Source organism: Lycorma delicatula, chromosome 4, assembly GCF_047948215.1.
Source record: "Lycorma delicatula isolate Av1 chromosome 4, ASM4794821v1, whole genome shotgun sequence".
Classification (NCBI taxonomy): Eukaryota; Metazoa; Arthropoda; class Insecta; order Hemiptera; family Fulgoridae; genus Lycorma; species Lycorma delicatula.
Window position 1 is genome coordinate 10,745,899 of NC_134458.1, and position 17,036 is coordinate 10,762,934.

General features: G+C 28.2%; 2 protein-coding genes across 4 annotated transcripts in view; one reads left to right on the top strand and one right to left on the bottom strand.

The window, feature by feature from the left end:
- The window catches only part of lgs (BCL9 domain-containing protein legless), a 50,399-nt gene extending 46,604 nt beyond the window's left edge, over positions 1–3,795 (bottom strand). For 2 of the 3 annotated variants that reach the window (XM_075362289.1, XM_075362290.1), the window contains exon 1: positions 3,369–3,795. The gene's annotated coding sequence lies outside the window, so the exon portion shown is untranslated. The remainder of the gene's footprint in view (positions 1–3,368) is intronic. The other variant, XM_075362292.1, reaches the window with a different exon arrangement.
- A 790-nt stretch (positions 3,796–4,585) lies between these two features.
- The window catches only part of Strip (striatin interacting protein), a 62,772-nt gene continuing 50,321 nt past the window's right edge, over positions 4,586–17,036 (top strand). Inside the window, exons 1-5 of the mRNA XM_075362293.1 lie at positions 4,586–5,018; positions 6,137–6,253; positions 8,975–9,136; positions 13,608–13,729; positions 15,429–15,604. Of these exons, the coding sequence (XP_075218408.1) occupies positions 4,926–5,018; positions 6,137–6,253; positions 8,975–9,136; positions 13,608–13,729; positions 15,429–15,604 (670 nt within the window). The 5' untranslated portion in view covers positions 4,586–4,925. The remainder of the gene's footprint in view (positions 5,019–6,136; positions 6,254–8,974; positions 9,137–13,607; positions 13,730–15,428; positions 15,605–17,036) is intronic.

Here is a 17,036-nt window from a genome sequence, read left to right on the forward strand (position 1 = left end):
AAAATAACTTATTAACAAAACCTTAAAAATAACTTCCAACTCATTTAAGATCTGTTCTACTTTTTCTTACTACTCTTATTACTTTAATGACTAAGAATCAGAAATTCATTTGCCCACTAAGTGACATTCATAAAAAAACAAACATATGCGATAATGCAATTATAAGCAAACATATTTCTGTTTTCCTATGATCTGTATGGCTGACACATTAGGCAAATTATTATAAATTACTGAGAATTATTAATTCTTTAATCTAATTGCTATTTTAATAAAAATTAAATATCATCTACCTCACATAAAAACAACAGATTCAAAAAAAAAAAGTTAATGAACAATTATTACTTTTCATCATGCAGGATGCTGACAATTTGAAAAGCATAATTAAATGAAGGTAAAAAGGTAACAAAAAGAAACTGAGGGTGTAAATTATAAAGCAAAAGTATAAAATTCATAAATATAAAGGTTGCTCAAAGCAATAGGCCTAAGTGTTTATAGAAAATCATTTGATACATGAATTATTATGTATGTTCCACACAATAAAACAGAATACCTATTTGAAGCATTATTTCCATTACATAAAAACCAAATTTATTGAAAAAAATCTGACAACCAGCATAAATGATAAAATCTCACTACATACTATAATTTCATAAAGATTAATAATTTATTTACATAAAAGAAAATGACAGATTAATGCATACCTTTAACATATTAACAAACTAAACACCTTTGTTATTAAAAAAAGAAAGATAATACGTAAATAAATTATAAATCACCTTTTTTTATGTATTATTTGTATTTTTTCCTCTTTTTCAAAATATAACAAATCTGTTATGTTATAAAGCTAACCTATAAATAATTTGTAGTAGGAAAAGTGACTACAAAAACAACCAATCAAAACAAAAATGGAAAAAATGAAAGAAAAGGGAGGGTAAAGAGAGGGGGAATATCATTTCATATATTCAGTAAGTAATTTTAATTACTACAGCAAGGTAGATCAAATTTGTGTAAATTAGTAGCCAATTTAAAGTTTTAAATAAAAAAACAATTGGCACCATAGATCCATGAGGAACTCCAAACACCTTATGCATGTCCCATACTTAACAGTACTTTATTAAATTTATGAGTTCAAAGTTTAATGTTACTTTTAGCAAAGAAATAAATTTGATTATCAATTATAAAATAATTATTTAGGAAACAGTAATGCAAGATAATATCCAAATTGTACTTGTAATCTTTTAATCATTAGCCTAAATTATAAAATGTTTAATTAAACCGACTTGCTATTAGTAAATTATAAAACCGTCAGGAAAAATACAAAAAAAAACAACAAATATTAAACAATTAAATAAAAAGATCAAATAAATATAAAGAATTATTAACTACTTAAAAACTGTTACATTATAACATTCTACTACTAGTTTTAACTATGTGCAGCATTTAAGCTAGATAATTTACTCATTATAAATTTATGTTATAGCCTACCAACATTTTGTGGCAGTTTTTTGCAACCAGGCAGAGAGGAAAGTTGTCTAAAACAATTGGATAACAGATCAGTTACAAAATTAAACATCTATAATGCTCACCCACAAAACTAAAGAAATCTAACACTAATATTCCACAGATTTTAGAAAAAATAATCTATACTTTCTATGGTTTTATAAATGTACATATAACCTAAAGTTAATTATTTTGATAAAACAAGTAAAATGAAGAACATAACAACACCACATTATGTAAGATGCTGACAAAAAACCAGAGTGATAGGCATTTGTCAACATTTATTACCAACATATAGAGTAAAAGTATCCTAATAAACAAAGTGTCTCAATTAACATAATGTTTTCTACATGGTCAAAAATGTTGTAATCATTTATTTATTTTTAATCATTTACACTAATATACTCATATTCAATATACCAATACATACCAATGATTAATACCTAATAATCAAACCAAATCAAATAAATGATACCTAAACATAATACCACTGTAAACTATAAACTTTTAATGACAAACCAAGCCAATTTATTTTACTATGTTACTTAAAGAAAACACTTTAGTGTTTACTTATTAAAGCTGGTGTTGTTTTTCTTTCCATTCATAATTAGCTGATGTTACTGCCAGTCATATAAATATTTTTTACGATTAAATTTAACATTTAAATTGTCTCTCTTTTTTTGCTTAGCCTCCGGAACCACAATAAGGTATTACTTCAAAGGATGAATGAGGAAGATATATGTGAATGTAAATGGAGTGTAGACCTGTACAGTCTCAGGTCAACAGTTCCTAAAATGTGTGGTTAATTAAAACCCAATCACCAAAGAACACTGATATCCATGATCTAGTAATCAAATCCATATAAAAGTAACTGCCTTTACTATAATTTGAACCTTAGAACTCTCGACTTCGAAATAAGTTGATTTGTGATGATTAGTTCACCAGTAAATTGTTTGTTCCATTTCTTTATCATTGAATTACAGTATATTTTATTGTTCCATGCATTGTGATATGAAGTTAAGATATAAAAAGTAATAGCAATGAGTAAAGATAACCTTGACATCATAGATATACTAAATAACCAGATTTAATACAAATCTAACCTGCAATAACATTAGCTGAAGCCAGAGTGGAAAACAGCAGCACTAGTCACTGACAATGATCACAAGTATTGAAAGCATTTAAGAAAAGAATCTTAAAAAAATTACATTAAAATATTTACCTGATTCAGTTTGTCTTTAAATTCTATGAAATTCCACCACTGATTGTCAGACAAAAATATCAACAAAAGCTAGAGAATTTTTGCATTTTACCAAAAAATGTGATAACAGTCTTAAACATGTACCTTATGTAAAATATCAGTATAATATTCTTGAACAAAAAATATTTATTTGTTTGCAGTGGATGTACCCAAACTGCTGTATTTTTTATCAATTCCAACTATTTTTTTGAACTGAACAGTTAAAAAAAAGGAATTAGTTCTCTTCATTGCAACTCTAAACATAATCTACTCAGAATTGCCTAGACTTAGAGTAACAGCTGATAATGGCCACTGTAAGTGTATATCATGCTTTAGACAGATAAACAATACCCAGACAATAAGACAATTAAAAAATAAACACACAAATCAATAGAAAATAACAAACTCTGGATAGTGTAATTAATGCATTATCACCAGAAATTTAGAGATATCTCATGAAATTAAGTATCTCGTCCAGGAAAACGCTTTTAAGATAAGTTATTGCCTTAAATGTTCACAAACAATGTTTACGACTGATATTCTAAACAAAATTACGATTTTCTAAGGGCAGATAAATAAAATGATTGTATAATTAAACGAAATATAACAACAATAACATAAAACTTACCGTCAATTCAGACACTTTTCACCAAATAATTTGTCATTTATTTTAAGTTCAAGGGGAAGGTTACAAAAAACACACGGCGCGAAACTGTACATATCTATTCACACAGCACTCTCTAATTTAACACCATAATTCGTTAACGATTGCCCTCCTGAATTTCAACTAAACCAAAATAAACTGAAAGAAAAAATGAGTTAAAGTCCATAACTAATCGCTGAATATAAGCGATCCCGTTTCTAAAAATGTATACCCCTGAAAATGCAAAAACTTCTTTTCGCTTTAAACACAAACCTTCTGAATCACTTGCAAAGTAGCCCGACTTCAGAAAGACACAAGATAACATAATAGAACATTTCTTCGAATCACTACTTCATTGAAACACACGCCAACGATAAACTCGCAATGCTATGTTTCCTTCTAGTACGTCTGCCATTTTGAAATGTGGAAATTGTGACGAGCCTTCTGAATAGTATTCGTTGTTATTTATTTAATGTTTAAATCGACCGAACAGAACCTTTACGTCAGTTTTTTTTAGAGTAAACAGCGGTCACGTATTTAACAAAATTGAACGAGAAATTTCCGTCGGAATTCGAAATGTTCTAGTATAAATTTTAGTATTAAAAAAAACTTTTATATTAGTCTACATTTACAGGAAGAATTTATAAAAAAGATTAGAAGAAATGTGACATTTTATAAAGATGTTCTTGATTTTTTTTAGCCTTATTTTTTAATTAAGTATACAAGACCCAGAGTTATTAAAAATGTTTAATGACTGATAATGAAAGTTTATGAATAAAATCAAAATAAACCATTAATAATAATACGCGTTCCAATAACTGATCTTACTGTTATCAGTATAAGTTAGTCTATTACAAATTTTGTTAAATTGAGTGTAGGATGAAGGTTAATTATTCAAATAGCCTAGTTTTCGGAATTCTCCTTGCAGATAGCAATCCTAAGAAATAGAAAAGTTGTAAGAGAAAATGATTAAAATTTGAGTATAATTCATTACCCTTGGAATTCATAAATCGAAATATTTATGGTGAAGATCGTTTAAAAAGACAGCATGCATGGTACTCTAGCATTCGTGACTACATTGTTTCATTCCCGTTGAATTGCAAATAAAATTTCAAGTGAAAATAGTACATGGGTTAAGCTAATTGACAATGTAAACAACGAATTCTATAATATATGCGTAACACTATCTTCCTAAAAGATATTTTTCATTGTTGGATTCGGTTTCAATGTAGGTCGGAGTTTATGAATGCATACATTTTCTAGTTCATTGAAGAGACACTGAAGTACCACAAATTAAAATCAGAAAGAAAGGTGTGAAAGGAAACATTTTTGTTTAAATGCAAGGTCTGACAACGTCGCTCAATTTCGCCTATTAAATAAGTCTGTTGCCAGTTAATGTTAAACTGGAGTAAAAGTAGTTTCGGTAATGGTCGTGGGGGCTGTGGTGAATAATGCAATGGCCGAGTGTGGTACGTGTTTGTTGAGTGGATGAAATGTGTGTTATCGTAAGGGAATAATGCCTGTTGCATTTAAATCATAGTAATGATCAATTTATTTAATATGGATCCAAACGGGAATGGAAAAAGAGGTTTGCCAAGATTCAAAGACCTCGGTCGCCAGAGACAAGATTCTGATGTAAGAATTTAGGTTATATGTGAGTTTAGATATACTAACTTTTAATTTATTGCTATTCCTTGAAACAATAGAATTGGGTTTAAAACTAATTTTAAATTTTCTCTTTTAATATTTCATTGCTTATTTTTCAGTTTTCATGTTTTTTTTGTTTTAAAAATGTTTTGTATGTAGTACGGTACATAATATGTTGTGTATCGTTATACGGATCTTAAAAAGCGTTACAAAACTCGTAAGTGATTTAATACCAAACTAAAGTTAAAGATAAAATTCAAAACAAAAATATTTATTTAACAAATTTTCCGCACATCATTAATTGATTTCTTCTTTTCATAGACCACTACATAAGAATTTTTAAATAATTGAAGTTTGAAAAAATAACCCCCACTCCCTGAAGCCCTTAGCTAAAATCCAGCATTCCTGTTTTCATTTGCTATTTATCATAATACTCCTATTGATGAATATATATGTAGACAAAATCCTTGTAAAACAAATAAAATTTATTCTAAAATCTGGTTAAAAATCAGTATGTTTCAATATAAATAACCAGTATACAGATGTCCCAGTAGCAAATGAAAATACACATAGTGTACCCATACCTCTTCTGATAACTTCCTCAAAAACAAACTGAAATGCTGTGTGCTCATAATAGTAATGAACCTTGGTTCATTACTATTATGAGCACACTTGTTTTTATGTTTGTATTCCAAATATAACTTAGGACCTTCTATCCTGTTTCCAAAGTTCTGACAGAAATTTTTTACATCATTGAATAGACAGTATCCATAAACAAGATATATAAAAGCATCATGCTTGATTGTCAGTGAAAAATATAAAATACTAATTTTTAGAAATTTCTTAAAAGGATGAAATTGATGTTTTATAAGTGCTTAGAGACAGATTCATTTAGAGTCATGAGTATTTCTATTATTACCCATGGCTTTAACTGTGATTATCTGGTCTCCTTAAATTAAAGGAAAATAATTTATAGAGAATTTTTTTTTATGAAAACTTATGAATATAATTATACTATATGAATACTTGCCTGTTTGATATCTACTGTGTATTGTATATTGTTTAATTTTACTTATATTTTTAGTTAAGAATGTTTGTTTTTTTAGGGTGGTCCGGACTGCACAGACCTTGAATTTGTTTATGATGATGCAGACACGTATACTAATGAAATTGCTGAACTATATGGATATACAGAACAACCTGAATTCCAGCTTAACCTCAAGGTGCTTTACTGTTTAACAACTCAAAACCTTTTGCATGACTCATGTTTATCAATGTTAAGCAAATTGTTGTAGCTCATTTATTTATTTATTAACAAAAATTACCTATGAACACCAAAGTAGCAAGGTTATTATAAATCTATGGGTAATGCATTACCTGGTGTAATGTTATAATTGATAGTAAATACATTGATTTGAAAACCTTTTCATATAAATTTGTAAATGTACATTAAGTGTGCTAAAAAATTTTTTTTTTTATAGAAATTACAGTACACTAGACAACTTGGTTATTTTAAATTATTTTCATAGCTTGTGATTGTATGTTTATTTTTCAGTAAATGTTGTGCTGCATTGGAAATACCTGTACCACCATTTTTAAAAGCCTTGAAATGTTCTTTGGGTGTGGTTGTCTGGTTTTAAAGTATCTGTTTGTATTATTTAAATTTAATTTTAAGGTAACATTTAATTTTATATTTTTCATTTAAAGTTTTTCTTTTTCATATCAATAGATTATAAAACATTGAGGTTTTTTTGTTAAAGTGAATAAGTTCGTATGATAAATATGTTTTCTGGAATTTTGTTGATGTACTAGTAGCATATAAATTTATATCTCTGTTTAACTAATTTGCAAGTATCAATAGTTGTGTTGTTTTATTATTAAGATTGTTTTTATTTTTATTTAATTGTTATTAATAAATATATCTATATCAGATGAGTAAAAGTATACATTTTCTCTAGAAATCTGTGTTATATGCATTAAGTCATTGTACAGTTTTTGTTTATTATCTTGATCTATGGTTCTGTTAATTATATTGGATGTACTTACCATGACCAAGGGCGATTGGAAGTACATTAGTTCAATGATCGATATTATTCGTGGGTTTAGTGTTTCCAAAACACTATATTGTATGTATGATTAATACCACAAATATTTTTTTTTTCAAATAATTATAATGATATGGAAGATTTAATAATTATCAAACATAGTAGCATATGATGGAAAACCTACTGATATTCAATTAGGAGGTTGTAAGTGGTTTTTTTTAAACAATTTTGGTGGAATACATTTTAAACAGTTACCCTTTTTTCTATAAAAATTAGGTCATCATTATTTCTATTTTATGCTTTTTTCAATTATTTTATCATTTTTAACTGTAGGTATGCTCAAATATATACATTCTAAAGATGAAAACTTACCACTTTGTAATTTTTGAGATAGAGTAATATGTTTTAAATTGTTTACTATGTTAAAACCATTTTGTATATTTTAATTTTTATTCTTTGTTGTTTATTTTAATGTAATATGTTTCTATTATGTAATTAATTATTGGATCATCCTGTTTTTTGTATTTTTAATAGTAACCGTATAAAGGAGTATTTGAATGCAACCTTCAATGTTCTGATTAAAATGGTCAGGGACAGCTAATTATCTGACAGTATATTTTATTTATAAAACAGACTATATCTTTATTTATATTTTAAATGGCTGATGATTGCACCTACAAAAGTGTTATTGTGCTGAAGTCAGATGAATGATAAAATCTTACTTTATAACTTCAGTTTTAGTGGTTCATGTGTGGTATTATTTTATGAATGTTTGTATTTATAATGAGTAATCTTTTAATATTATTTGTTTACTAAATATGGTTTTTTGATCTATCCGTATATGGTTTAAAAGTAATATTTTTTTATAGACAGGAAGTAATTTTTATCACAAGATTTAACAAAGTGGTCTGAATAAATATTTTTAATGGTGCTAGATTAAACATGTGTACATTATCCAAATTTTTCATGAACAAGATGAATTATTATACGTGTAGATTAAGGTATACTTATTTACTCAAATCTGTATCCTTTGTTTATTTTAATAAACACTAAGGTTTCCCTTTATTCTTGATATTTATTAGTATAGTATTGTTTGAAAGTTTATATGTGTGAAATAATATCTCATTAAAATTTTACATTCCACTTTGTAAAATTCCCTTAAAGATAATTGGTTACCTTTCTTTTTACCTTATCAGAGAATTTTCAACATCTAACTTTATCATTATTAGGTAGGCCCAAAGGGTGGAATTTATTACACCAAATAAAAGAGGTATTTTCTCTTTTCAGTGCTAGAAAAAACTAACAACAATCATTTGTTGTTAGTTTTTTCTATGTGTTACACTTAGTCCTTTTCATTATTTTTGGACTGAACTTAATAAAGTAGCCCAAATGGGAAGTGGTTTTGAGAAGGAACTGTTTTATTTTATATACTGCTGATCGTTTTACATATTATGGTAGATGTAAAGTTGTTTTCTTGTTATCTTTAAACTAATTACCTTTCAAATAACCAAAAGATATATTTTTGAAACAATTAACAATGTAAACAGTGTGTTTATGTGAGACATTGTTTAAACAAAAGTCATGTAACTGATGTAAGACATTTAATATTACGTAACTCATCATGTTATTTAGTAGAATCCAATTTTCTCATTTTATTAATTTTAGTTAGATCTACAGTGTAGCAAGGTTTAGAATGATTAAATACTTACAAAGTGCAAAGATTTTAGTTTATTAATGAAGAATCTTTTCTTCATTAATAAACTAAAAAGTATTTAAAATATTTTTTTTTTTTATTCCAAATGGACTGTTTTATCTATTTACCATAACTAAAAAACAAGTTTTAATTATTGAAGCATTGTTTAGAAGTAGTATTGTTTTAAAGAGTGTAAAATATTTCAGGCATTTGAAGACCAGATGGAAATGTATAATGTAAAACCTTGTTGGCAGAAGCAGTCATTATCTCAGAAGAAATCTATTGTTGCTAAACTGTTGGATCAGCTTGAGGTATCAAATAAGCTTTTAAGAATGAGAGCAGTACGGTGTTTTTTATATTTGGCTCAGGTATCATTAATACTTTTGCATTATTATTATTATTATTATTAACTTAACTCATTTGCTACTATTTAGGTTGCTAGTGATCTAAGCTTGGCATCTTTGAAACACCAGCAGTCTTACAGTGCCTAATGAATGGTTTGTCATTGAAATACCTATTAGGTTGCCAGCTTGCTGTTTATTTCTTACACTTTTTCTAAGTTACTTTGTTCTTACACCACATTTATTTGAATCTGTTATTTCAGTTTTATTGACACACATTATCTTCCTCTTTTATGAATATTCATTTTTTAATATTTCAAATCTGATACTTATACATTTGGTTTTATATTAGTTGAAAGACTACAGGTTCCTGATGTTGCTAAGAGTGTAATGCAGTAGGATAGGTCGCCTGTTCAAGTCTTAAGTAATATTTAAAATAAAATTATTTTCTTATCTCTGAATGTAAACTGGTGTGTGCGCACACGTGCAGCTGCATGCACTTTTCTTTTAATTGATTTAAGTTAGTTTTCAAATAATTCTTTTTTATAAAACTAATACAAGGTGTTTGTATTTTGTGGTTTTAAATAATGAATGTATTAAGCACACATAAATTCTCTAAAAGTAAACACTATTTTTAAATGAATGTATTTTCAGTGTATAAAAACAACAAAGTACAGATTCTTTATTTAGGACATACTGCCAGACCAGTAAATTGAGTAAATAATATAACATTTTGCTCATATAATCATTAACTATTTTAAACTGAGAAATAAATTACGTTCATGGCATAAAAGGAAAATTATAGTGTTGGGTTTGTTAGAGAGCTGATAGCTTGAGAAATACCTAAAATAAAAAGAAGCTGGCAGTTAACTGTTGATCCTGTTCTTGATTTTAAACAAAAATTTCTGCTTACTAAGATAAGCATAATTTAAGTTTAGCAAACTGAATGTAAGTTAATCATAATGTTCAAAAGTTTTGTTTTTATTTTTAATTTAGATGATTACATTATTAAATAGTATCTTTAGAGTATATACAAGCACACTATTAGAATATACATACTCCTTTACATTATACACAGAACTAATTTATCATGCAAATTCAATCATGCCACTCCTAAATATAACAGCCAAGGCATTAATTTTGTATCAGTCTCAGGCTGAAGATAATAAGCTATTGAACTATTTTATTTTTTTCTTATTATACAGATTTGATTGTATCATTACCATCTTATATTACTCGCTTTATTAGCTATTAATTTATAATGTCTGATCTTATAACAAAAGATTTAATTACCTATATTTTTGTGATTTATGTAAGCTTTTACTTCCCGATCTTTATTTTGAATTTTTTGAACATGTGTATATTTTAATTACATTGTAAATTGAATTTGTTTCCTCCATCAGATTTTTTAGGTTAGGCTGTTCACTCAAGTGGTATGTACAATGTCCCAGTTATCCAAAATAATGGGGGTCAGATCAACTTTAAAATAATGCAGACTTACTAAGTTTTAAACAATAAAAGATAAACCCATTAATAAAGTCCTTTTTTCAAGAAAACAGTTTATTAATTGTACATTTAAAGATGTGATATGCTTTAAAAATAAGGGTAAGTATCCATATTCTGAATATTGTGTAGTTTTTTGGGGGGGAATTTTGTTTCTATGTTGTCTTGTAGCTGCCGTGCCATTATTTAATTAGTAATACATCAGAGTGCAAATATTTATCACAGTATACAGTTTGTTCATCAAACTAACAAAACCTGAAATTAGGATAATTATGGTTGAGAGAGTCCATGATAATATAATTTAAAACTGGAAAAATGTTTTAGTCCATTGGTTGCTAGTCGTTGTGGAATTAATTCTAAAAAATTTAGTGCTGTTGCATTATAAATAAATGAAATACCTTTTCTAGACAATTCATTACCAGCAAAAGACTTTAATTCCAAATACTAACTTTTTGTAGAACCTTAAAATAAATGACATCCTCATGCTTACTTGATTTGCTTAATACAATAGAACATTTTTGAATGCTTAACAATCTTTGTATTTACCTATTTTGTTAATGGAAAACAAAATATACCCAAAGCATTATTACGTGCTAATGCTTATTGTATTACCTAAAATATTTTTCAATTTTCATTGCAAAATTGTTTTCTTAGAAACTATTTTAAAATCAAGCCCCATTTATTTTTGCAGTAAACATTGCATCTTCCTTGGCCAGAAACATTTCCCCACACACATATATCGGTACTGTATTCCATATCTGGTTTTCCACCTATCTAATCACCTAGAATAGGATATGAGATGGTTATATTCATCAGCAAAAAGTTTACTTTTTCCTAAATAAGAATACCATATAATGGTAGTTCTTTTCTCTGTGTTGCACAAAAAAGAGAGAGAAAGAAGCAGCTTGTTAAATTTTTCACATTTAGATGGTTTCATAGGGTCATAGTACTACCTGAAACTATTGAAATGCTGATACCAGAATCCATATCAGTGTTGCCCAAAATCTCACCATTTTGTTTAAACAACACATTTATGTTTGCACAATTTATTATTAAATATAGTGTCGATATATTCAGATTTAGAAAATAAAGTAGTTGTGAAACAGTACTCCCACTTCAGTAAAACAAACTCAACCAAGAAAGATACAAATACAGCATAGTATTTGTTTATATGGTTGTTGAAATGTATTGTACATTCATTTAAATAACCGGAAACAAACAAAACTGTTGTGTATTAAAAATTAATAAGATGATTTTTTGTGGATCGGGGAGGCATATGCTGTCAATGAAGAAATGATTCCCCTGTTATCAGAAAAAGGAGTATAAACATTTGCTTGTATTCTTAACCTGCATCACAGTATATTAAAAATACTTATGACTTGGACCTTGATACCGTACATACTAAGCAGTTGTTATTTTTTACGTGTAAGAGATATTAGTAAGAATTGCATTTATGAATTTTCTTGTAAATCCTTGTCTTGAAAATTATATCATTTAAAATCATCTTCTTTGATGTCAAAAACTTAAAAAAATATTTACAGTAATTTTGGATACCTGGGTTTCAGTTAAGCCGGGTTTAGATAATTAGAAATTTACTCTATTTAAAATCTTAATTAGTTTTTAAATTTATAATCTTATTCATGATGGTTAGCAGTGAATAACAATAACAATCGATTCTGGATAATGTTTAACTGATCTTTTACAATCTTTTTTCGGTCTCTTATCACAACTGGAATGTCTGTAAAGATAAAATCATGGAAAATTGAAGGCTGTGAAGTAAGAGAACTAGATGACCAACGCTACGGCTAGTATAAGTGGACTGCATTATATTACTAAAGTAAAACAACACCTTGTGCAGTCTCCTTCTATGCTATTGACATTTAGTATAATGAAATCGCAGCCAAAAAAAAAAAAAAATTAGGGTTTATCTTAAAAACAACCGCTTTACAGTTTTATGTATTTGTATTCCAATGTATTTTATACTTCAGTGATTGCGCATCGATAATATTTTTTTTTTTAGATTAAGGGGATAATATTTTTGAGTGAGAGCAAACGACATACAAAGTTATTACTTTAGTTAGAAGGAAAGTGAAGAGTATTCTATGTCGTATGAAATAAGAAAAGAGGTATAAAAAGTAAACCTAAAAATTATAAAATTTGTCACAGGTGTTGCTTAAATAAATAATAAACTGAAAATTGGAAGGGTAGGAAGTAATAATAAATGCCATTGGCAAAAACTGTGCTTAGTAAACCGTCTTCCACAAGTAACTGAAGTTAAACAATGCTGAGTGCAGTTTCACTGAACACTGTTAGCATTTATTATCGGCTGATTACCATAGCACTCGATTTCATAAAAACATTTTAACCAAAGTAAATATTATATTATGTGATTTGTTTTCAACATTGTTGATCATTATTTATGTAATCTTTAAATTATTATATGTTTTGAAAAAGAAATTTTAAATATCAATACAATATCAGTTGTTATTAATTAAAAGATGCTGGGGGGGGGGGGGGGACTAGAATGTGGAGAATACCAGGAAATTGTTTAAAAACAGTGTTTCTTACTTCTTCTTGAAAATATAACAAGTTTTATAAAAAAATATTTTGAACTTGGCTGAATTAAAATTTTTGTTATTTTATGGGATCCAGGGGAGTGCAAGAGGCCCTGAATTCTATAGCCATTAATTTTTTTACTGGGTAAGGAATTGTCACTTTACTCTATTAGTTTTAGCATAGAATATTTTTCAGTGCTATTTATTGTTTGTGTAACATGGACGATGTTATACAAATAGCATGTATACAAACTATTTGTATACTATAGTACAATTGTTTGTTATACAATGTTTAAAAATAGTATGATGCGACTAATTAATTTGTTACAGCGTGATTTTAACGGTGTGAAAAGGGTATTTCAGTTTTACTCTCTTGATGAATATCTAATAACAATCTTTTCATTTATACTTCTGATATTAAACAATTCCATTTTATTCAGGGATGTTGGGCTGAAATGCAGTCGGATAAGGAGCAGCAGGCCTGCACTAAAGAAAATGTTTTATTGATATATGAATTGGGAGTATTTCATGCATTTGTTGAACTTTTGAACATTGAAATCGAGTGAGTATTACTTCGATAAATCATTAAAAAATATTTGCTTGTCTAATTTATATATTTTCATTTACAACAGCCTTTCATAAATTATTATGCTTTATGTATTCAGTTTTGTGTAAAATTTTGGTTTGCATTTTTATTCTTAAGTTGAATTTGTGTCTTTCATTTGTCTAAATATCCATTTAAATAAATAATGTATAACAGAAACGGCTGGGGAATAAACATAACTTACTGAAGAGAGGTCTTGCAAGTAAATCAAGTTCAAATTATAGCAAGAATTTCTGTTGATAAATCTACTTATAACTTAGTTCAGGGCTATCGCATCAGCAGTAGCAAGCTCAATCCACTTCTGCAGACACAATGTGTGTACATTCCTGTTAGCATATAAGAGTGGACTGGCTTTTTAATGATTGGTATGTTCCAAACTGCATTACCAAGAACCTTCTTCGAGGTTATATTCATTGATATACATTCATCTGTAGCAGATCGGTCTTTAGAATCCAGTTTTGTAAATTAATACTTATATTTTTACTTGTTTCTCTAGAATCATTTTTTTTGCCGTTGTGTTTTCTAGTCTTTTAATGATAATTTTTGTAAAATACACTTCATTTAAAGTAAAAGTTGTAAGTTTTCCAAAAATAAAAACAGTGGAAAAATGTAGACATTTAAAAAAAGTTTTCATTCAAAATCTGTTGTGCAGAATAGTTCACACTGGTTAGAAATTGGAGAACCATATAGTGAAACAAATGAAGAAAATCATTTTTCTAGTGAAAAATAATAATACTAATACGATACTTTAAAAATGTATAGTAAATATTCATGCTCTTTTATATTCCTTTTTAATAAAATATTAATTTATGTTTTAGTTTGTATTTTAAATAAACTGGTCTAAAATAATTATAACATTTTAATTTTGGTTCTAGAGTATATGTTGAACTTTCTTTTTAAGTATATTTTTGGTTCTAAAATCTCAAATTAATCAGGAAGTTATAGTAATTTTAAAAATGAAAAAGGAATTCTATTAAAAGGTTTCTAATATACTAAACTCACTTTTCAATACAGGTGATGTATTTTTTTTTTATTCATTATTGTTTTACAAATAAAACAGCTTTTGTAAACAGTTATTGAAATACATTGGTAAACAAGAATACTCTGAAAACACATTCTAAAGATCATTATTTAAAATGTAATCTTATCTTAGATATCAATTAAAACTTTTTTAATGGTTTGAATGTGATCTTCATGCTGTTTTAGTTAGAAATGATACTAGTATTTCTGAACTGAGTTAAATGATTTTGGGAGGGAAGTAATTGTAAACTGATAGTGTAAATAAGATCAAAATAGTTTAAATGAATGACTGATTAACCTGTGTTGGTTTTAAAAGTTTAAAGATAAACATCACTTTAAAACAGCATGTCACTCATTAGATGTACATGATGTAAAAATTATTTATTTTTTTTATGCAGTGATCAGCACAAATAGACGGTTTTTATTGAAGTTTTTATGTTATAATAAAAAATTGTTTTTTTTATTCCACTAGGCATTAATACTCATTGTTTTTGCATATGCTCTATTAAAAGTCGTAAGAATAATTTTCCTCTAAACATTTTTTATGTTTAAGAAGAAAGAACTTGAGAAAAAAGCTTGAGAAATTTTTGTACCTTCAGTGTAGTTTTTTTTGTACTAAAACAATTTTATGTTTCAGTAATAGTTCAACTGCTTCAACTGCAATGCGAAAATTGGCTGTTAGTTTAGCAGATTCACCCGATCTTAGAGTAATTCTCAGCGTTATCTATATTGTTGTTGAAGTGATGCGTAACGTACAAGACGATGATACTGAACACTGGAAAACTATATGTGAGACCTTCAGAAATGATATATGTGAGTTTATTTCTGATTTGAAATTTTCCTCAATGCCCACTGACAAGTCTTGTCTGGTTGATCATCCTTTTTCACTGTCCTCCTCATTTCTTTATCCTTCACTTTTTCTTTTTTGAATAGATACCACAGGGATTGATTCAGTTATTTTTTCTGGCTCCATTTGTGATGAAATTGGATTACATTGATTTTAAAAGAGATTAGCAGGCTTGTCTTTACCCAATATGCACTTCGGTCATTAGGTTATTGTATGGGCACCAGACAAGAAACATAAGTCCCTAAATTGGTTCACAGATATGCCTCCTCTATGTACAGGTTCCTATAAGTACAAGTACGTACATACACCTATATATTATGTCAGGCTCACAGGTCCTGGCATCCTCAGAATGGATGTATACGAGTACTCAGACCTGTACCCACTAAACTAATGGGAATATCCAGATAGAACCTTGTAAGATTCTGTCTAAATATTCTTTTATAATAATAATTATAAAATAAATTAGTATGTGAGATTGTAGACTGTGAAAAAGGTTGCACTTAGGTGTAATGTAGTGTACTTTATTTATTTATGAAGCATATTCATAAAGTAAGGGTCGTTAAGTCAGTAAAAAAATTAACTCATGAGAAAAGGTTTTTACTTACAGTTTTAGTTTACTACATATCTACTTCACTTTTTCACATAATCGCCATTCAGCTCTAAGCACTTTTTGTAATGCTGCACCAGTTTCTTTAACCCCTCTTCATAGAAGTTCGCTGCCTGGGTATTGAATCAATTTACAATGACAGTCTTGAGTTTGTTGTCATTTTCAAACTGTTGTCCACCAAGCCAATTTTTTAAATGGAAGAAGAGGAAGTAGTCCCTAGGTGCAAGGTCAGGACTATATGGAGGGTGGTCAAAATGTTCCCAACAAAGATACAAAGATCTTGAATCTTCTTGGTTAAGGCAGTGGTGTGAGGAAACACATTGTCATGAAGGAGGATTATGCCGTACGATAGTTTCCCGCATCATCGATTTTTGATTGCACGTTTCAGTTTGGTGAGCGTTTCACAGTACACATCAGCTGTAATTGTTGATCCACGTTCCACGGAATTCACCAAAATGACGACTTTTTTGTCCCAAAAAACGGTAGCCAACATTTTTCAACTTGAGTACAGAGATTGCTTAAACTTTTTCAGTTTTGGGGAATTTGAATGGCGCCACTGCATTGACGGTGTAGTTTCAATTCTGCGTTGGTGTAGGATATCCATGTCTCATCACTCGTAACAATGTGAAAAAACAAATCATATCAATAGTGGTCTAAAAATGCTCATCTACTGCACATTCTTTGCTCTTTGTGTTGTTCAGTGAGCATTTTCAGTACCTACCTTGCACACAATTTTTGTTATCCAAGCCTTTCTGTGATAGTTGTGTAGGTAGAGGTGCATCCAACATGCA